The sequence below is a fragment of the Panthera tigris genome, chromosome B3 (genome assembly GCF_018350195.1).
Source record: "Panthera tigris isolate Pti1 chromosome B3, P.tigris_Pti1_mat1.1, whole genome shotgun sequence".
In the NCBI taxonomy this organism is placed as follows: Eukaryota; Metazoa; Chordata; class Mammalia; order Carnivora; family Felidae; genus Panthera; species Panthera tigris.
In genome coordinates this window covers 110220677-110242463 of record NC_056665.1, presented here as the reverse complement: position 1 = coordinate 110242463, position 21787 = coordinate 110220677, and the positions used below count along the sequence as shown (strand labels likewise).

At 39.9% G+C, this 21787-nt stretch overlaps 2 protein-coding genes and 1 non-coding gene across 6 annotated transcripts in view; 1 reads left to right on the top strand and 2 right to left on the bottom strand.

Annotated features, from left to right (window-relative positions):
- Positions 1 to 837: 837 nt before the first annotated feature.
- On the bottom strand, positions 838 to 3462 carry HSPA2 (heat shock protein family A (Hsp70) member 2). 2 transcript variants are annotated; one of them, XM_042989879.1, is made up of 2 exons: positions 3445 to 3462; positions 838 to 3121 (listed from the first exon to the last, which is right to left on the bottom strand). In XM_042989879.1, the coding sequence occupies exon 2, from the start codon at positions 3114 to 3116 to the stop codon at positions 1197 to 1199; it is 1920 nt and encodes a 639-aa protein (XP_042845813.1). In that variant the 5' UTR covers positions 3117 to 3121; positions 3445 to 3462; the 3' UTR covers positions 838 to 1196. The 2 variants fall into 2 exon arrangements, with proteins under 2 accessions (XP_042845813.1, XP_042845812.1); XM_042989878.1 differs by lacking the exon at positions 3445 to 3462 and adding an exon at positions 3332 to 3415.
- A 4688-nt stretch (positions 3463 to 8150) lies between these two features.
- On the top strand, positions 8151 to 8219 carry LOC122240000. Its single transcript, XR_006219383.1, has one exon. It is a non-coding gene; the product is annotated as a small nucleolar RNA SNORD2 (small nucleolar RNA).
- A 1485-nt stretch (positions 8220 to 9704) lies between these two features.
- The window catches only part of ZBTB1 (zinc finger and BTB domain containing 1), a 27277-nt gene continuing 15194 nt past the window's right edge, over positions 9705 to 21787 (bottom strand). The window contains exons 2-4 of one of the 3 annotated variants that reach the window (XR_006218910.1): positions 18066 to 19981; positions 12435 to 12572; positions 11336 to 11571 (exon numbers count right to left, since the gene is read on the bottom strand). Coding sequence is in view for 2 of the 3 variants with exons in the window: in XM_042989871.1 (XP_042845805.1) it covers positions 17822 to 19963 (2142 nt within the window). In the remaining variant the exon portion in view is untranslated. Of the gene's footprint in view, positions 10911 to 11335; positions 11572 to 12434; positions 12573 to 15680; positions 19982 to 21787 lie in introns of those variants that run through there. The other 2 variants (XM_042989872.1, XM_042989871.1) reach the window with 2 other exon arrangements.

The following is a 21787-nucleotide window of genomic DNA, read 5'->3' as shown; positions in this document are numbered from 1 at the left end:
CAATCTCAAATCAAATATATGAGAAAATGGATATGTTGTGTATTAACAAAACACAGGACTATCTTGCACTTTTCTCTTTTAGAAAAGAACTCTATTCTAGTGAGTTAAGGCAGGTATGGCAAAAGCATTAGGATTCTCAAATCAGAAAAAAAAAAAAAATCTTTATCTCCCTCTATCCCCCAAGTAATGGTAACTATTGAAAACACAGCCTTATTAGCTCACAAGTTAAGCTGTTTCACTAGAAAATTAAGGTTAAAAACAAGTTTGACTACATTGGACTCTAATATTAAGTGGCTTTGAAGTTTGCTCTGCTGGCTCTTGTTTCAGGCACCTGCATGCACAAAAAGCAACTTGTTCCATACTAAGGCTATTGTCAGAGGACAACTCCTGCCCCAGTGTTTACTTTATACTTAACCCCAGAATATAGTTTGTATTCTGCTGGAATATTCCGGTGGATTTTTACTTGAACACTTAAGCCAAGCCTAAGGAGTCTGGATACACTGGGTACACCAGACCTGTCCGGTTTCTTTATTAAAAGGAGGGAGAAAGTTTACCCAGATCTTCTCCTCTTAAATTATTGGTAATTCAAAGCAGGAATCTCATCTGAGAATTACACAAGACTGACTTAGACACACTTCACCTCATACTAATCTCCTAAAGACCAACATGTTTAAAACTGTAAGAAGGGAAAAGTAAAAACTCCAAGACAGTAATTTTGACATCGATTTCAGCTTTACTTTAAATTTGTATTTATGCATTTGTTTGCAAAAAGTATGCCTGTCCTTAACGTTACTAAACGTTCATTTTAATCTTAAAGTAGTACATAAAAATAAACAATTCAAGCTTCTATATGTTTTATTGTTACCAAGCTTCCACAGAACTTGTGTGCAAACTTCAGGTTTCTCATTTCAAATAAATCTCCATGCACAAACTAAGCTACTCAAAAATGCTCAAGTCAGCAAACACCCAAAATGCGTTAAAGGGAAACCTCAAATAAAGGTTTTAAAAATCAAACTGCAGAACTAACCTTTTATAATTAAACTAAGTTGTTGCACCCTTCCTTTTATATGCATACACGGGCTAAAGACTTCCAGCAACAGACCTCAGACTTGGCACAAAGGCATTTCAAAGGGGGGAAAGAAACAGAAGAAAAAAAAGAGAAAGGAAAAGAGGTTTACGCTGACTCGAGTGCAAGCTTAGTCCACTTCCTCGATGGTCGGTCCCCCGGAGGCTCCAGAACCGCCGCCGCTGCCGCCGCCGCCAGGACCGCCTTGGTAAAGTTTGCTGATGATGGGGTTGCACACTCTTTCGAGCTCTTTCTGCTTGTGTTCATACTCATCTTTCTCCGCCATCTGGTTTCTGTCGAGCCAGTTGATCACCTCCTGACACTTGTCGAGGATCTTGTTTTTGTCCTGCTCGCTAATCTTGCCCCTCAGCTTCTCGTCTTCCACCGTCTGCTTGATGTTGTAGGTATAGGACTCTACCGCATTTTTGGCGGCGACCCGGTCACGATTGGCCTCATCTTCCGACTTGTACCGCTCCGCTTCCTGCACCATCCGGTCAATGTCGTCCTTGCTCAGACGACCCTTGTCGTTGGTAATGGTGATTTTGTTTTCTTTACCGGTGCTCTTGTCAGCGGCGGTGACGTTGAGGATGCCGTTGGCGTCGATGTCGAAGGTTACCTCGATCTGGGGGACCCCGCGGGGCGCGGGGGGAATCCCGGTCAGGTCGAACTTGCCCAGCAGGTTATTGTCCTTGGTCATGGCCCGTTCGCCCTCGTACACCTGCACCAGCACGCTGCTCTGGTTGTCAGAGTAGGTGGTGAAGGTCTGCGTCTGCTTGGTAGGGATCGTGGTGTTTCTCTTGATGAGCGGGGTCATGACGCCGCCAGCCGTCTCAATGCCCAGCGACAACGGGGTCACGTCGAGCAGCAGGAGGTCCTGCACGTTCTCTGACTTGTCCCCGATGAGAATGGCCGCCTGCACCGCGGCCCCGTAGGCCACCGCCTCGTCGGGGTTGATGCTCTTGTTCAGCTCCTTGCCGTTGAAGAAATCCTGCAGCAGCTTCTGGATCTTGGGGATGCGGGTGGAGCCGCCCACCAGCACGATCTCCTGGATCTGGCCTTTGTCTAACTTGGCGTCACGCAGCGCCTTCTCCACCGGCTCCAGGGTTCCGCGGAACAGGTCAGCGTTGAGCTCCTCGAAGCGGGCGCGGGTGATGGACGTGTAGAAGTCCACGCCCTCGTACAGCGAGTCGATCTCAATGCTCGCCTGCGTAGACGAGCTCAAGGTGCGCTTGGCGCGCTCGCAGGCGGTACGCAGTCGCCGCACAGCGCGCTTGTTGGGCCCAATGTCCTTCTTGTGCTTGCGCTTGAACTCCTCCGCCAGGTGGCTCACCATGCGGTTGTCGAAGTCCTCGCCGCCCAGGTGGGTGTCGCCGGCCGTGGACTTCACTTCGAAGATGCCGTCCTCGATGGTCAGGATGGACACGTCGAAGGTGCCGCCGCCCAGGTCAAAGATGAGCACGTTCTTCTCGCCGCCGGCGCAGCCCTTCTTGTCCAGGCCGTAGGCAATGGCCGCCGCGGTGGGCTCATTAATGATGCGCAGCACGTTGAGGCCCGTGATGGTGCCCGCGTCCTTGGTGGCCTGGCGCTGCGAGTCATTGAAATAGGCCGGGACCGTGATGACCGCGCTCTGCACCTTGCCTCCCAGGTAGGCTTCGGCGATCTCCTTCATCTTAGTGAGGACCATGGAGGAGATCTCCTCCGGGAAGAAGGTCTTGATCTCTCCCTTGTACTCCACCTGCACTTTGGGCTTTCCTCCCTCGCTCACCACCCTGAACGGCCAATGTTTCATGTCCGACTGCACCGTGGAGTCCTCGAACTTCCGTCCGATCAGCCTCTTGGCGTCGAAGATGGTGTTGGTGGGATTCATGGCCACCTGGTTCTTGGCGGCGTCGCCGATGAGGCGCTCAGTGTCGGTGAAGGCCACGTAGCTGGGGGTGGTGCGGTTGCCCTGGTCGTTGGCGATGATCTCCACCTTGCCATGTTGGAAGACCCCCACGCACGAGTAGGTGGTGCCCAGGTCGATGCCGATAGCCGGGCCGCGGGCAGACATCCTGACTGAAAGATAGGCAAGCGACGTTAGGCGACAACACCTAGGACAGAAAACCTGCGGCGTCAACTAACGGTCGCCTCGCACTAGACACCGCGAGCGCAGACACCGTCTCCCACTCCCCTTGCTCGGCTGCCTGCTCTTATAGCCGCCTCCCTGCCGCCTTCTGGAAACTACCGGAGCCAATCGGCTCCCAGGACCGCCCGCCACAGGCTTGCCTGGGTCGGAGTGACCCGCCCGTAGCCCAACAGATTTCTAGTTGGGTGAGGGGCGGGACCCCGGCCGGCGCTCAGAGGCGGGGGCGGCCGTTATGCAAATGAAGCCCCCGCACCGGGTCTCCTCAGCGGCCTCCAGCCGCCCTTCCACGCGCGCAGCCACCAGCTTACGAGCGTTAGGCTCGCGCCCCCCGGCCAGGTGTAGGCGCTTTAGTTCGTTTTTTGCCTTTCCTAAGGCGGGATTCGTCAACGTCCGCTGGATTGGCAGGGCATGCAACCAATGAGCAGCTCGGACTCCCGAGTGGGTGGGGAAGGGAAAGCTGGGGCGTGGCGCAAGGAGGAGACGCGGAAGCGGAGTCGGGAGAGCAGAGCCACCTGAGCGCTTCGCTCAGTTCCTAAGACCTTAAATGCGTCTCAAAGCCGAGTATCCCAACCAATCTAACACGCTGGGGTGGGGGCAGTTCCTTCGGAGTTGGTTGCTCTAAGAAACTAGGTCCAGAGCCGGGTTTGGTTTTTTTTTTTCCTCCTGCGCCGTTCAAACGGAAGGGACGGAGTTGGCGTGGCCTGGGCGTGAGGGCGGCTTCCTCCGGCGGGGACAAAAAGAAATGACTTTGAAGCTCCTGAGACGGGACGTCGGCCTCCTGGAATTTTACTTCGCGTGCTTCGCAGCGTCTCTGTGGGTGTGAGCGCTCGATAAAAACCGCCTAGCGGGCGGGACAGCAGTAGCCCGCCGGTGCGACCTGAGAGGCCGACGGTTTTTCTGCCCGCGCGCGGGCGGCCTGCGCAATTGGAGATCGGGAAGCGGCTGCGAGTCGTCCTCCCAGGGTTTAAACTTTCTCCACCTCGCTCTCCATTTTTCCTGCTTGTCCTGCCTCTTAGAGCTCCCTGATTTCGTCTCCCGGTTCTCTCCACTGCTTTCCTTATTTTCCGTTTTAAGTGCTTTATTCCCCAATTTGAGTTCTTCACTGGAAAAATCTATAAATTAATCAAAACCTGCACGTTGAAGCACCACTAAGTAACTTAGGCTGACGCCCCCCAAGATTCTCTCATCCCCAGCATGAGCTTGCGCTGGTGTTTATGACCGAGTTTTGTTTATGACCCAGCTCAACTGAAATTGTTATCTTTAGCTATGCTGACGTTACATTAGAGACCTAAACCCTCAGAGTAGGTAGATGAAAAAGGAATGTAATTCATTCTATTATGTTTAAGAGGAATTTGAGAATGGGTCTGGAAGTACTATCTGGCACCAGCTGATAGGAGGTAGCAGACCCCTATATTTGGACTCTTGAAGGAAGACAGTAACCAAATTGCTGTCACGAAAACAGCGGTAACACTTCACATTAGGGGGGAAAGCTGGAGACATTCAACGAGCTTTAACAGATACCTATTATGTGAGAGTAAAAAGACAAATGAAATGGGCTGTTTTTATGAAGTTAAGGCTCTAATAAAAAGATAAACGTAATTTGAGAGAAGTGCTATGGGAACACAAAGTAGGGGAACATCCGAACAGCGCAGGGTGTGTTGGTGAGGGCTTCCTGGAAGCGATGACACCGCTGAGCCAGGCGCTCAAGTTTGCCAGCAAAGAAAGGAGGGAGGGCCTTCTTTCCATGCGTTGTGGCATGGGCGGAGTTATGAGCAGCGTATGCTGAGGCAAATACAAGTTCTGGACAGAAGATTAGTGTCACTATAAGGAGAGGGACACAAGCACCAAATAGTCTCTTCGGGTGGACAGGATACATTTAGGAGCTTTACCTGTCATGATTTTTTTCCTGAGGCCATGGGAAGGGGGATCCAGGTTTTGAAGGAGGCTGGTAGTATAGAGCCCCTTTCAGATTTGGGTGAGACAATGCTGGAGAGGAGTTTTTGCCAAAAAAACCAAAACAGAACAAAACAAAACACACGTAGCTATCCGTGACCAAAAAGTAATGCTGACAGAACCCTATAAAATCAGTCAATGAATATTCCTTTCTTTTATCTACTTGTGTATGTCATTTCCAATTTTAAAAAATACATTTGCTATTTGTTAGTCTCATTGGTTACATAGGACACTGGTTTTAACCACAATTCCCATCTCTTTTTCTATGAAAGAAGTTGATTTGGGACTAGGAAACCTTTTAAAGAAAATATTAGGGAAACAAAATAAAACCAAAAAGTTTCTATTAAAGTTGCCTTGAATTGTGAGTACAGACCTCTTGATTTTATTCTTGGAAATTTTTGCCTTTTATGTAATTAAAAGGGGAGAGGGGAATTAGGGGGCTGGAAAGCAATACAAATTCTTTGTAGAACTGATGATACAGTGTGATTTAGAGACAGGATCTCAGCTACAACTGTGAAAGCAGAAAGAACAGTGAGAAACAAACTCATCAGATCTCTCGTGTTCAGACAGCCCTCATACACTTCCTTCAAGCAAAGCAAGGCTGCAAAAAATAAACATGCTAGTTCTTACAAGCACTAAAATTGCAGCTTCAGGAAGAGAGAGGTTCTTTTGTATAGTAACTATGTACTCTATGCATAGTTATTATAAATAAATCCTGCAGTCTAACTCCACATTCATCTTTAACACTGCTTTCCAAAACTACAATAGCAGTTTTATCTGTATTTTCAGTATTTATATATACTTTTTCTGCTCTTCTTACCTAGTATATCGATGTTTTATACTTTTTTTCAAGTAAATTCTACTCCCAACATGGGGCTTGAACTCAGGTCCCTGTGATCAAATCACATGCTCTACCAGCTGAACCAGCTGGATGTCCCTATGTTTTATACTTGAAATGGCATCTGAGTTTTTCCCAAATAGACGTAGTGTTTGCATTTTGATTTTATATGAAGTAAACATTTGTAGTCCTAGAACATTGTCATATATTGACTGTTCTCAGAATTTTTATATTGTTCCTTATTTGTATTGATTTTTTAAATTTGTTCCTTTCTCTTTGATGATTGTGGCTCATAATTCATTTAAAATGTAGCCCATTAAAAATGATCAAATTTGCAAATTTATAATCAAATAATATTCATCAATGCCAGCATTGGTGCAGCCAAACAGGTAAATGCTGCTGGTGGGAATATAAATTAGTACACTCTTTCTGGAGGGCAATGTGACAAGATTTTTTTCTTTACCTTAAATATGATCATACCCTTCATTTAGCATTACTCTTTGTAGGGTTAATCTTAAGGAAATAATAGAACATACAGGCATATTATTTGTAATAACAACAATAATAAAAAGGAAATGGCTTAAATATCTGACAATAAGAAAATGATTACATGAAGTGTAATACATTCCTATGATGAATTATTACGTAACCATAAAATTGTGTACAAGAATTTTTAATGACATAGGAAAATGTTCCTGGTATAGTTAAACGGGAAAATAAGATCTAAGACTTTTGTATCCTATTCTGTATGTAGGATAATCTTACATATATTGAAAATGAATCAAAATTGATTATCTCTAGATGGTAGGATTGTCAATAATTTTTCTAAATTTTCCTATAATTTTACAAGGATTTTTAAAGCTTGACTATTAACATTCAATTGAAACAAAGTTTGGTAGTTTACTATTTACATAGAAATCATTACTGATTTTCAACAAGGGAAAAATCTCTTTGGCAGATTATAAATACTGGGGTGTTTCAAATATTTTTAAAATCCAAAAACTGAAATTCTACACAGTCTGGAAAAAACAAGAGCTTCAACATATGTCAAACCCTCTAATTAATAATCCCCACCACCCAGAAGAATACCTGGAACACAGTAGTGATTCACTAGCTCAGTGTTTATGAAGAGCGGCCTGAGGCACATTATTTAACCAAAAACTGGGAAATAATAACTTCATTTTTTTTTCCATATAAGAAGAAGATTCTCTGCCTCTCTCTTACATTTCTGTACTAAATAATACTACCAGGACCAAAAATTGAAACAAATTCACATCTGAAAATACTTGTACTAGAGATACAAAGATGGGTAAGATTAAGTCTAGAACTATGTACTTGGGTAGTCAGGCCTGCCCTAAGGAGACTGAATAAGAAGAAATTTTTCCAGAATTACCGGCGGGGGGGGATCTTATGGATTTTCTGGAATCCTCTCAATCCCTACCCAGACACGACTTTCATAAAGGTTGTGGATTGTTTTGAGGAGTTAATGTTGGCCTGAAGAGAAAGTGTAGTAAGTAGCAGCCTGTAATTTGAGGGCCTACGAGCAAAGTGGAGCTGAACTGGTTATTTAAGATCTCTATAGGGGCGCCTGGGTGGCTCAGTCTGACTTCGGCTCAGGTCATGACCTCATGGTTTTGGGAAGTTTGAGTTTGAGCTGACAGCTTGGAGCCTGGAGCCTGCTTCAGATTCTGTCTCTCTCTCTCTCTCTGTCTCTGTCTCTGTCTCTGTCTCTCTCTCTGCCCCTCCCCTGCTTGCCCTATGTCTCTCTCCCTCTCTCAAGAATAAATAAACATTAAAAAACAAAACAAAATCTCTATAAATACTTCCATTTTATACTTCATTGGAAGTACCCTGTCCCCAAATTTTTATCCAATCACCTGTCACTATAGGAAAAATTTCACCATTTGCTCTATTTTAGTCTTAAAAACCTGAGTCTTTAAAAGTTACAATTAAACTGCAGATACACTGTGGTCTGGAGGAGGACACGTCCTGGTATGGAAAGCTAAGACCTGCACCTGGAAGAGAGTCTTTTCCAGAAAAGAAGTGAATCTGTGACAATAACACTAACTGGGCCTTACTTCAGTTCTGTACAGTGCTAGCTTTGAGGATAGAATCTTGTGGAATAGTCTGACCCAATATTGTCGTAATTGTTAATACTTAACTAGATTCTGTGCAATTATGGCAATCATCTTTGGGAACTGGACTGCAATGAAGAGAATACACTTTGCTGATCACTTTGGGGGAATGGGTGCAACTTTCATCTCTTAAGCTGAACATAGACAAAATGAATTATATTGGTAAGGAAGTTATTTCTCTGAATAAATTGTCATTTTGAAAATTAACCCTCTGAAAGAACTAAATACTATGTCAGTGCATTTTTTTATAAATGATTATTTCTTTTTTTATTTTAGGGAGAGAGAGAGCACGAGCGGGGAGAAGGGCAGAGGGAGAAAGAGAGAATTGTAAGCAGGCTCCATGCTCAGTGAGGAGCTCCATCCCATGACCGTGGGATCATGACCTGGGCCGAAATCAAGAGTTGGACGCTCAACCGACCAAGCCACCCAGGCGCCCCTGTTATTCCTTTTTATATTATGAGGAAACCTAATTGATTTTTTGCCACCTGTGTTTTCCATAAGATAGTACTTTTCTAATCATTCTATATAAAATAATCCAGGATTTGGCAATAAGAACTTTTTGTAGTTTTGCTTTGCATGCTTTTTTTTTTTTTTTTTTTTTTTTGATTTTAAGTAATCTCTACCTGCAACCTGGGGCTCTAACTCACAACCTTGAGCTCAAGAGTCGCATGCTCTACAGACTGAGTGAGCCCGGTGTCCCTGCTTTGTGCACTTCTTAAGCTGCTCAGGAACACAATAATTAGCTGTCTCCGATATTTTATTATTTTTGTATTAGGGAATGGATGGGGTTGATAATAATTTTTCAGACAAGTAATTCTGTAAAAGAGCCAGGTTGAAGAAATACTGTATAAATAAAAGTAATATACAGACAGTTTAACTTCTGAACATAGAGGAGGAAATTTTATTAGGTAAAAGCAACGGATTAAGATATGTAACAAAAATTTTCCATGTAACTCAGTAACTCCATTTCATACTAACATACAGAAAATAATCACATTATAGAATGCATTTATATCACTTATAATTATTGTAATTCATTACAGTTATAGTTTAGTACAGTCAAAATTTAAGCCATATTTCTTTTCTAAATCTACTTCTACAGTCATTATTTGTTGAGTCTCTACTGTATCGATCTCGCACCTTTAATTACAGGTAATCTTTTATCTTGTCTGTTTCCTACTTGTTATAAGTCTGCAGGTTCATATGCTTCCCAAGAGATTAGCTATAGTTTTTTACTTTGTTTTTGTTTTTTAGAATCTAACACTTGTCTAAACTTATTTCTCTTAAAGCAGTTGAATTAGTATGAACTCGAAGTCTTTATTTCTCCTATCCCTTCAGGCCCCTATACCCACTACCACATTCTAATTAACTTTCATTCTAATTAATTTTATCTAAGTTTTTGTTAGTCTAATTATTAGAAGGAATATTCAAGTTATCATCCCACTTTATAGCTAGAGATTTTAAATGACTTAACTTTTGCATATACTATTATATATACTCTAAGTTAGATTTCTTTGTGTAATTCTTTACTAAAACATTTGAAGAAATAGGCATAAAAGCAAAATAAGCATTTCTGGAAATATATAACATCAGGATATTGCATAAGAAACAATAATAATAAATAATGAATTGGATAGACAGTTAAACAAAAATAAAACTATGAGTATCTCACAATAAGGAAATAGTATGGCTGTAAGATTCATATGGTTAAAAAATGTGTGTATGAGCATATATATATATATATATATATATATATAAAACAAAGTATTTGAAGCCAAGTTAAAATCTCCTCAAACATTTCATTTCCCGGTGAAAGGTGTTTTGTTTTTTTTTTTTTTTAAACACATCAATCGTTTCACTCAATACTTAGTTAAATTTTATCTTGAAATTTGAAAGCTGAGAAATATGGTATTATATGTTAATACCGAGAATAAATATTTAACAGAAACTCATTCTACCTTATTAGGTTATATTGCTAAATTCAGAAGAAAATAATGTGTCTTAAGATACATTCTTTTTGTTGTCTGTGATTTATGAAAATCTACTATTGAAGTAATAACCACTTTGGTTTTCCTTTGAGTTAACAGGCTTAAAGGGAGCTTCATTAATATTAATAATCAAGTTTGTGACGAGTATATACAGTGAAAAAGGAGGAAGGGCAAATGTTACATTACAACGAGTAAAAAGTAGATTATCTTTTCTTGTTAAAAAATTGGTCTTATTGTTTTTTTCTCTGTACCCACATCTCTTTATTTATACTCTAAACTGTAGATTTTGGAGTGTAATTTTTTTAATTGTCTAACTACATTTCATAATATGTAAACTGTGATTGAGATTATTTTAATTTTAGGATTATATGTGTTTACACAGATACGTTATTATCTCTTTATAATATATTTATAGTAGCCTAGCAACCCCTTTTATTTTAGAAGGGACCATGGAAGATAATTAGCATATAAAGTCTCATTTTAGTGTAGCTTTAACCACTGATGCCATATGAATATTCTGTTACTTTAGCAGATTTTCCACAAATACTAGGAGAGTCACCGTGAATCAATTTTGTCACAGCAAAGTGATTCCAAAGTGATCTTTACTGAGTTTTCTTGGATCCTTGAAACTGGAACCTTTGGGATTGATGAGGTTTGTCAGGAAGACAGAAAAGATGGTGTCACTTCAGATCTGATATTCCTGGGTCTGGACTTAAAGATTATCTGTTGAAGATTGATTCTTCCCCATGTCCTCTCCAAATTCAGATCTCACTTCTCCAGAGGTTTAGAAGGCCCTATTTCACCACTGCCACACAGAAAAAGACAAAACTCAAGAAAAATAATATTACAAGTTGACTGCTCTACAAGATACAACATAATTCTTAGGTCAGAATTTCATGGCTTGGGGTACTAGGCCAGCATAATATTACGAGAACAAAGAATGGAAGCAAAAGCATAGTTCCTGGGACTTAAATTTATTTAATTTCTTCCTTAATGTAACTCATTGAACCCTTCAAATACAAGGTGTTCTTATTACTAATACAATTCTTCAACTTTAGGGGCACCTTTTTTCTTGTGATTTAAGCAAAAATGGGTAGGACACACACAACACGAAGAGTAAGAGGTCAGCCAGGTAGAGGAAAGTAGGGAGAAAGGAAGCAGTTAAGAGTTCTTTCTTCATTCAAATCAAATAATTTTACAATGTGCTTTAACCTTTTTTTTAAAGTTTATTTATGCAAGTAACCTCTACACCCAAGGCGGGATTCGAACTCACGACTCCGACATCAAGCACCGCATGCTGTACTGACTGAGCCAGCCAGGTGCCACGCGATGCATTTTAACTTGTTAATGGCAAATCTCTGATTGGAAGATCTATCTAACAAATTTAAAAGTTCATGTTCTCTTTACTGAGTGCCTTCAGCCATCATACTGACATTGTTTTCTTCAAATATTAAATGTTGCACACTCTGCAAACAAAAATAAAGTACACACATGAACGCTGAGAAGGAGCTTTCCTTCAAATTCCTCAGTTCACAACTCTCCTAAACTGCCTCAGTGATTCTGGGTAGAATTGTATTTTTTGCAACAATGCTTTACCCTATTTTTTTTAAAAAAAAGAGATTGTCTCTTAAAATATGTCTCTTAAAATATTTTCTCCCACATCAGGGAATGCATAAGCATTTGAAAGAAAAGATGGCCTTCATAATCTGGATGGAATTCTATTTCTGTCATCCAAAAATGAGCTTTGCTGATTCTGACTGGTATTAAGTACAATAAAAACAACATAGTAACTTCTGAAATAAAGCTTAAGTGGGGGCTTCCTAGGCTGTCCTCTTTAAACTATTTCTTTCTCACATAGGTAAGTACAGAGAGTCATGCAAGTTTTCTCACATAAAATTGTTAATATTCCTGATTCTGAAAGGAAATGTCTTTTACATATTTGTCATCCCCCGGCCTGAGAGTTTCCTGTGACGTCTTACTTGGTCACAATGATGATGAGTATATTGATACATTCGATTCAGAGCCAAGTACTGCACTACAATGTTTACACCACCTTTTTTGTCAACAAATGAGTAACGTAATGAGAAATTCTAATGGCTTCCTGCCCCCTAGTGATCTGTGGTAGATTTTGATAGAAAGGATGAACAATTCTGTCACTACCAATGGACCTCAATGATTTGGTTCTCCTGGATATAAGGAAACGATTTAAGCTTCTTAATGACAAAGTCAACTAAGCACCTGAATATAAATATGTAAGCGGCAATAAACTGGTTCAAAACTAGCATGTTTACAAGCTATTATCATTTAGTTTGTATTTACCAATACTCACAGACATAAAAGGGCTTGCATTTTAAATCCTTGCATCTTTGCTTCTTGCCAGCATATAAATTTATAAGTAGCTACATTTCATCTGGTTTTAGTATAAGACTCTTCTGATCTGTTACCAAGTAGTATGTGCTTGAGTTTGCTAGAAGGCAATGAAAGTGGGCCACCTGAGTAATTATAAAGGCATCATCCATGAGTCTTCCCCATCTTATTCTCTTCACTCAAAAAATAACATTTGGCAGATGGTAGAAAGACCATTAAAGTAGTACATTTAATACAGTAGTAGTAAAACCTATTGTATAGCTTTTAGAAATCAGGCAATAGACATATCAAGTTAAAATCAGATTAGATTGGGAGGGGGATGGTTTCACTTAAACCATTAACTGTTCTTTTTTTTTTTTTTTTTTTTTTTAAGTTTGCCGCTAGGTTAGCGTGCAAAAATAGCTGTTGTTTCCTGAAACTGTCTTTCATTTCTTTTATGAGTAAGACTGTGTTTATAAGTTTACACTAATATGTTTGGTAAATTGAACTATAAAGAGAATAACCAACTTTTGATTTTAGGCCAACTTACATCACTCTGTAATCAAACCAATCACAATATGCCAATTAAGAATTTTGTTTTTTAGCCAAAGACATGAAAATTTTCTTATCCACATCATCTGTTAAGGCAAAAAGAGGACACTAGTTATTCTGGGGTCCTGGCTTTTCTTGGGAATACTTTCAAATGGCTGGAATTATTCAACTCATCAGTCTCATAACCAATAAAATGGTGACTGCTTGGAGATGAAAACATAAAGGTCAGGAATAGGGAAAATAGAAGGGGAAAAAGTTACAGTAGAAGTACAGAAGTGGAATTCAAATTAAATTTTACTTGGGCACTTACAATGGGTCTTCCCAAATGGCTGATTATACCACTAAAGGTTTAAGTTTAAGTAAAGGAAAATTAAAACATGTCAATAGTCAGGATTTATTTCTAAAACATCACTCTGAATGTGACCCATTCAAATAAAAAGTTTCGTGTCCAACTGATATGTTTCCACATTATTCAATGCGTTCATTAGGTACCTTACCAGGCACAGCAGATCACAGATGCAACATGGAGCACAGAGTTTCATAGGAGCTTTATCACACGTGTTCCTAGGCTGAAAAGGGCCTCCTTTGTACTTCTTGGTAGGTGAGGTATGTGGCTGAGTGGTTAACTACAGGCATGTAGAAATCAAATAGGTCTAGGCTCAATTCTAGCTCTTGTGGTTAATTTCTGTGTGATCTTGGGAAAAATACTCAAGTCTCTGTGACCCTCAGTGCCCCATCTGGAAAATCGAAAGAATACTTACCTCATAAGGCTGTGAAGCTTAATTAAAATTGTGCACGTAAAGCACTTGGCGGAGCATAAAGAGCGTTAAGTAAATGGATGCCAGGATTACTAAGGGAGAGCTCTAGGATGGATGGATCAAGGGCTTCCTAATCTGGGCGGCATCTTCATGCTCTTAAACACCCAACAGCACCCTACTTGCTTCACTTTGCTGGCATGCATCCTGTCATCCCGTTCCCTACACCTCAAATATCAAGGAGATGGGGGGCATTCCCCAAGGATATGTCCCCACAGAGCTTTTTGGCACCCTGGGGGCCTAGGCATTGTACTGCTACGCTGCCTGAGGAACGCTGGCATTTATCACAGACAAACATTGGTTACAAAGGAGGTGGGGCCCGGTGAGGAAAGATGAGGAACTGATCAAGTAGATTCATGGAAAACAAATTAATTTTAACTCACAAAACCCATTAAAAATCAAGAAACACGCCACACTTCTTTACTCCCAACAACGTGTACCGATACACATTTGGGTTTTCTTTTGGTTGGTACTCATTCACCTTTTTGTTAACAATGACAAGTTTTATGTTTACTTTAACTGTTAAACTGATTATGAGGGGGGATTTTTCCAGAGATCTAGTATATATGGAAGTTCCTTAACTTGTGGTATAGAGGAACAAGTATTGTTTAACCAGGGAGAAAGTTGCCGACCGTCACTAGCCTTTCTTCCTACTTTTTTAGAATAGAAAACTTAGTATATTATCTCAAGCATTTAGGCATATCCTTGGCATGTTCACAGCAATTGTTTCACTAGGCATTTTATGGCTGTAATTATTTTAATGTATCAGTATTATTTTAACCTACCAAAGTACTTCAATCTCTACTCTCACCTAAGACAATCCCAAATGTTTATATTTTATTCAACTCCTACATCTCGTTCGTGTTTTTGTTTTCAACTACAGCACTTAAATACGATTTTTCACGTCAGTCTATTAGTTTTCCTTTTGATTGGTGCTCTGACTGCCCTAGCAAAGTTTGTCCTTATTTTAATTCTTTTAGTTCTATAACTAGCCCCTAGAATCCCCGTTCTTTCTTCTAAGTTTTGTCCACATTCGAACTTCATACATTAAACTAGCCTTGTACCATTTTACGCCATGAGAGTCATTTGCCTCAATAGTTTTACTTTAAAAATATGGGTGAGATTAAGTCAGATTTCTGAGTCCTACTGCACTGCCACCCTGTTGTGCTTCGTTAATCTGAGATTCTTAGTGGTGCTTATTACAGAATTATAAACATCCAAGTTGTCACCGTAACCGGTGACAAGCTTTGATAGGCACGGACTCCATTTCTCTAAGATTTCTTGCTGAAGAACAAAGGCCCTTTAAAAGCAAGACTCTGTTTATGAGACACAAGATTCCACAGATATCTGTCTAGATTTTCCCTTCATTTTTGGATTCGGAGCCTAATTACATAAATTGTAAAAGGCAGGAGGAGAAGGTAGCTTCCACAACCTCGATTCATTGCCTTCACAGCACGGAGGGCAAGAAGCAATAGCAAGGAGTTACAGCTCTGTAACCCCAGGAAAGGAAGGAAGTCAGAGGAAACTGGGTTGGAGAGAGGTGTCAGACATTTTTCATTCCCCTTAACTGTAAGAGGCAAGTAGCTTTTAAATGTACTCTCTGCCTTAATGAGGAAAATTTGTACATTATACCCACAGGAGCCTGTGCTGCCCTATAGCTGGTTCCAAAACAAAACAAAAGTTGTTCTGAGTAATATGGAACTGGAAGGACACATGGTGAGGTGGGGCTTCGCGAAACCATAAACTTCTCAGTTATGTAAAGTTAGACATTATGTTCAATGTTTATATATTTGCTTGCAAATTGTTGGCTGTCGGTCCATGTCAAAACATTAAATTAACGCTCCCTTTTCCTAATGGAATAGACAATCCTTTTTTACAGCACGGGAGTATTTAGAAACCACCCTATTCTTTAATGGTGGGAAGCCACTGCAATCGATATTGGTGAAGATCATGGAAAAAAGTGATTCCCCCTAAAAATTATGTTCACTGAGATACTCTATCAATAGTTTGGAAATTTGCTGAGTTTATCTTATCTCGTTACGCAACCCTCTGACGGTCTCTGGGTTTGTTACAGAGCTTTTATCAGGTTCTTATCAGTAATATATACACCATATTTCAAGTGGCACTCCAGATTTAATTCCTTGATGAACTACTGTGTCCAAGACTCAGCTGAATCACTTTTCCTGCTTTTTCTGCTATGTGGCTTTAAAAAAAAAAAATAAAAATTCCTAACTTCCTGTTTATCTATTAGTGTATTTCCCCCGTCTCTATTTCCCATTATTTTAATACCACATGCCACCTGCACTGTCCCTCTTCTTACTTATCCTATTCTTACTTGTATCCCCACAAATCTCCGAGCTCACACTGTGCTCCAGTACTTCCTTCTCTTTCAGCTAGATCTGTGTTAGTCAGTGTCTCAATTCTCTTGGCAATTTTTCCTCGTATGCAAATTGTATAGAAAAATAGGACTTGCATAGCTTAAAAATCTGATGTAAGCAAAAAGAGCAATGCTGTTAAGTTACTGTGCATAATTACAGAATTGTATGTTTAAATACAGACGTCACTTAAAATCCCTTGCGTTATGAGAAGGGTATGACAATGCAAGTAATTCACATTAAAAGGCATTCTATTCGGTAGATGTGGTTATTGGTGTGTCGGCTGTGCCAGTGTTTTAATTCACGTGTAATTCAATGTAGACCCTGTGCCAGCAACAACTAACAATGATACTCCTTTAACTAAAAATGATAAGCTATTTCTACTTATATGCTCTGTGATTATTTTATAGTCCTCAAATTTTGCAGTCCTTTACAGAAAAAAATAGTAATAAAGCATGGCGATAAACTGCAATTTGCCACAACACATTTCCTCCAAATCTTAGTATAAAACACAAGACATTTTTTTGCACACTCTACTTTTATAGAACAACCAGGTTTGTAATTGATTTCTTTATTTTATTTGATTTATCAATATACATGGCAGCTTTCTCAAATCTCAAAGTTAAGTTCCAAAAGTATGTAATTTTAAAGATGAAAAATCATTTTCCTTTAGATGTCATATTCCTAGAGAGCTATTAAAGTCTATTTATAAACAAAAATAATTGATAAACTAATACACTTTAGAAATCAGAATATTTTAAATTATTTTAAATGAATACAAGATATGTCTTTTTAATTAACTATCATAGTTAAATTTAATATCACAAAACAAAATGACATGTCCCCACTAATTTCTCAAGTGGGGTAAAGTCATTGGATTTTACACTTAATATAAGTTTTAAATGTGATTATTAAATGATAATATTTTATCAATTATAGGAAATATTCATTTATAGGAATTTCCTTAGGTCCATCAATCTTTTTAGGCCAAGTTTGAGCCCATGTCAACCTTCAAGTTTAGAGTCAATGCACCTAGCCTGCCTAACAAGCATGTCAATTAAGGAATATGGATTTCATTGATAAAAAAAAAGGGGGGGGAATAAACAGTAGCTAAATCACTGTTCAACTTACCAAAAAAAAAAAAAAAAAAAAGCTAATAGCAAATGAGATAGTTTCCAAGAATTACTTTAAAAAGTTTTTTTAAATAAACACAAATGGCCAATGATGTTGGATTTAAAATTTCACAGGATAACCTTACAAAAAAAAAAAACAAAAAAAAAAAACCCACATAGAAATAGTAAAGTCATCACCTTATGATAAAAAAACTAAAGTTTAATAGTCATTGAAGGGGTAACAACCACTTGTAGTCTACATTGAAAAGTAATTTTAACCATAGCTAAAACAAACTAAAATCAAAGAATTCTATGAAGAAATAACAAAAATGATAAACATTTAATAACACCTAAAATGTAGATACTTAAGATCCTAAACAAAAATATTAAAGGTAAAAGGGCCTTGAGATCTTTCTCCAACAATTCATCTTATAAAATCAATTTCTAAATAGCTCATATCCTTTGCTTTGGTGTTTTGTCTGCTATCAACTAAACGTGAGTACGGTAGAAAATCACTTATGTTCTTTTCAAATGCTTGGCATTATAATGTGATCTCATATCTTTCCTCAAATTAAATTTGGCTCCACATATTCCACATGTATACAGATGAACATCCATGTGCTGTTCCAACTGTTCATTATTTGGGAATATCTGAAAGCAGACCTGGCATATAGTCTCACCGGCAGATAAATGAGAAATCATATGCCGCACATGGTCATGTTTTCTGAAGTTTCCTTGATCACAAATGGAACAGACATACCTGGCCATGCCTTTGTGCATATCATTGTGCAGTCGCAACTGACGCTCTCTTAAAAACTGCTTTCCGCATGTCTGACAGACAAACTGTTTTTCCTTGGTGTGAACAGTGTAGTGTTCTCTTAAGTGGCACCGCTGATAAAATCCTTTTCCACACAGATTACAGAAATGCTTTCGTCTGTGATCTCTCTCGTTTTCTTCCATGATGGCACTCTTAAACACATCTTGGTCTAGGCAGCTAGACATATGTTCAACCACTAGGTTCTCAGTTTCAAAACGCTGGCCACAATTCGGACATCGGAAAGGACAGGCAGAGTGTTTAAATAACTGCTTTTTTTGGATACTGTTGATCTGGAAATGATTGTCCCTGAAATCATCCAACATTTCAACAAACATATCTCTTATTTCTGACTGCTCATCAGGATTCTCTTCCATGTCCATTTTCTCCTCGGCATTTCCTAAGCCATTCATTGTCAGATCTTGGGGTTCTCCACATCTCTGCGCATGTTCCTGAAGCTGTCTGCCCTTAACAAGGATCTGTCCGCATTTACCACACGCACAGATATTTTCAATGTGTTTGGCTAAGTAATGGGATGACAGGTCCTCCTCGGTGATTGTGAGTCCACACAGCTCACAAGACGCATTTTCGGTATCCTCTTGTACCGGACTGCTGTTGTTAGGGGGCCTCATACTTTCTAAACCTCCTCTTTCTTCAGCACTTATTGACATCCGAGGTTTTAGAGTTTTCCTACCACTTTTTTTAATACCGATCTCTTCTTCAACATAGTATCTATAAAATGGCTCTTCAGGTTCATCTTCTAATTCGTCGTTGTCAGTGGATTCGTTACAGTCTTTATCAGTAACTTTAATGATGTTAAAGTCTTTCAGTTCGTCTGTAGGAATATCTTCTGGCTCCATCTTGATAATGATTCTTTTCCTTTCGGCAGCTCTGCTTTTTTCTTCACCGGCTAGCTCAGACTCCACGGTGCTACTTTTTCTGCTTCCAGGGGTTGAAGTCGAATCCTCGGCCGCCTGGCTCGGGTCTCCTCGGTATTTGTCCGTCTGCGTAGAAAATGTTTTAGAAGAATCCTTTTCACCAAACTCAGCTTTGATATTACTGTCTTTTCCATCTCTAAGATCCACTATTCTGTGGTAGGATCTTGTGTTTTGGTACGAATGTCTGTTGGTACAGGTTAGCACATGCTCATCTAATAACTTTTCACAGCTAAAGCCAAATCCACAGCTGTCACAGGTAAAACTCCGTCCAAAGCGTCGTGACACGCGTTCTTTTGGAGTAGATAATTTGGACACCGAACTTTTTTTACAGACATCAAACAGTGGTTCCGGAAAATTACCTAACTGTAAAGACTCTTCATCGGGCTCTCTGTTATGTGGTGTATTTACGGTTGAACTGGGTTCTGCACACCACCTATTGGCCTCACTGCCATTTCTAGCCACTGTGTCTTCGTACATTCTTACCCCAAAGATCATCTTGCTGTTCTGTTTGCTAGAAGCAGAAGATGAACACTTGGAACTGGAACAATCTGCATCCTGTATGTCTTCTAAGCAGTCAGGAACATTGTACAGCTGTAGATAGTTCATTGCCACTTTAAACTGCTCAAAACTAGAGGGAGCAGTCATGATTTTGCCTAAATACATAAACTGCAGAATGAGATCAAAACACTCGGCACTAATTTTCATGTTGCTGAGATTCAGTTGCGCAGTACTGTGCTGATGGTTCATGAAAAACATTCTAAAATAGGAGCTACAGGCAGCCAGAACTGCTTTGTGTGCTTGGAAGTAAATGTCATCGATCGCAATACAACAGTCACAGAGAAAACCCCATTCCCTTTGGTTGTTTAGCTGCTGAAGGACGTAGCTGCTGTGGCTGGGCTTTGCCATCTTCTATTAATTAGAGACCTATGTAAAACAAAAATAGTAAAGTCAGACGAGGTATCTTTAGAAAGCACCTGAAGGGTAATTTTGATCACACTTTGTGACTTGTGTGACTTTGCTATTATAACAAAGGTATACGTAGTTTTCCATTCCAGTGTAGGAAAACTCAATAATATATACCTGAATGCTTTTTTAAATTTGAAGATGAAGACAGCCATTTATTCAAGCTTCCCACTTTGATTTTAAGAAGCACAATGGGGGCACCTGGGTGGCTCAGTCGGATGAGCGTCTGACTCTTGATTTTGGCTCAGGTCATTATCTCATGGTTCGTGGGATGGAAGCCCTCAGCGCGGAGCCTGCTTGGGATTCTCTCTCTCTCTCTCTCTCTCTCTCTCTGGCCCTTCCCCACTCACATGCTCGTGCTCTGTCTCTCTCAAAATAAATATTGTGTTAAAAAAAGAAACCCAAGCTAAGGTATCAAAAACAAAAACCATCACTTTGGTTTCCTCAAACTATGTTGGGAATAACATTTACTAGATTTGAAAGGAAAAAGTTTAAAAGTACCTGACGGATACAAACAATGAAAGTAAATAAAATAACAACTTAAACTTAAAGTTCATAAACTAAACTACAGAGTATTAAAAACTTAGGTAACGGGTATTAAGGAATCACTCTCATATTTAAGTGTGTTGAATGTATTTTTGTTGTGTTAAAAGACTCCCTATCTTTTAGATAAACACGCTAACGTATTTATAGATGACATGATATACCCTAAACTACGCTTGAAAAAAATCCAGTGAGGTGGGTGCGGGGGCTATAGGTGATACAAAATTGGCCATTTATTGGCCATTTATTTTTGTAGGTTAAAAAAAATTTTTTTTTAAATATTTATTTATTATTGAGAGACAGAGACAGAGCATGAGTGGGAGAGGGGCAGAGAGAAGAGGAGACACAGAATCTGAGGCAGGCTCCAGACTCTGAGCTGTCAGCACAGAGCTTGATGGGGGGCTTGAACTCATGGACAGCGAGATCATGACCTGAGCCGAAGTTGGATGCTCAACTGACTGAGCCACCCAGGCGCCACCCCCCCCACTATAAATATTATTAATGTAGTGAGTCGACCTTGGGTAAAGGAGAGAAAAACATTAAAAGCACTAGAAGCCCTATCCATTATATTATAAAACTAAAATAAGATCCAATTTTAGCCTCAATTTTTTTTTTAATGGGGGCAGGGAGTTGGGGGGGGGGAGAGTGCACACAAGCAGGGGAGCGGAGCGGGGCAGAGGGAGAGAAAGAGAAACTTAAGAAGGCTCCAAGCTCAGTGCAGAGCCTGACAGGAGGGCTCAATCCCATGACCGTGATATCATGACCTGGGCCGAAATCAAGAGTCGGACACTCAATCCATAGCCTCAATTTTTAATCTGTATACATAAACTTCACTATCTTCTACTTAAAAACAAGTTCCTATACAACCTGAGCATAAAAAGAACATTTAACAAGCTGTTCAGAGACATTAAATGTTCACTCTCCAGTCCCCAAACCCTTCAATCCTTGCAATGGTAATTAAGAGGTATCTACAGTTTATTTCCAACTTGCTTTTTATCTGTTCTTCACAGATCATATCTCGATCACATACCCCTTTTCCCCACTACCTAAAGACCCATCCCTCCTCCTTCTTCCTGTTCTTCCTGCCTAATGACACAGAGTTGCTTAGTCAGGGATATGCATCTAGTGAGTCTAGTAAAAAGACGGTGGCTTATCATGAGGACTAGCGCCTTCTTAAAATTGCAACCATTGTACCTTTTTGTAAGCCAAATCAAGCATGTCAAT

What these genes read in the sequence shown, in the direction of transcription:
- HSPA2 (XM_042989879.1), bottom strand. Translation starts at nt 3,116, where the DNA reads ATGTCTGCCCGCGGCCCGGCTATCGGCATCGACCTGGGCACCACCTAC.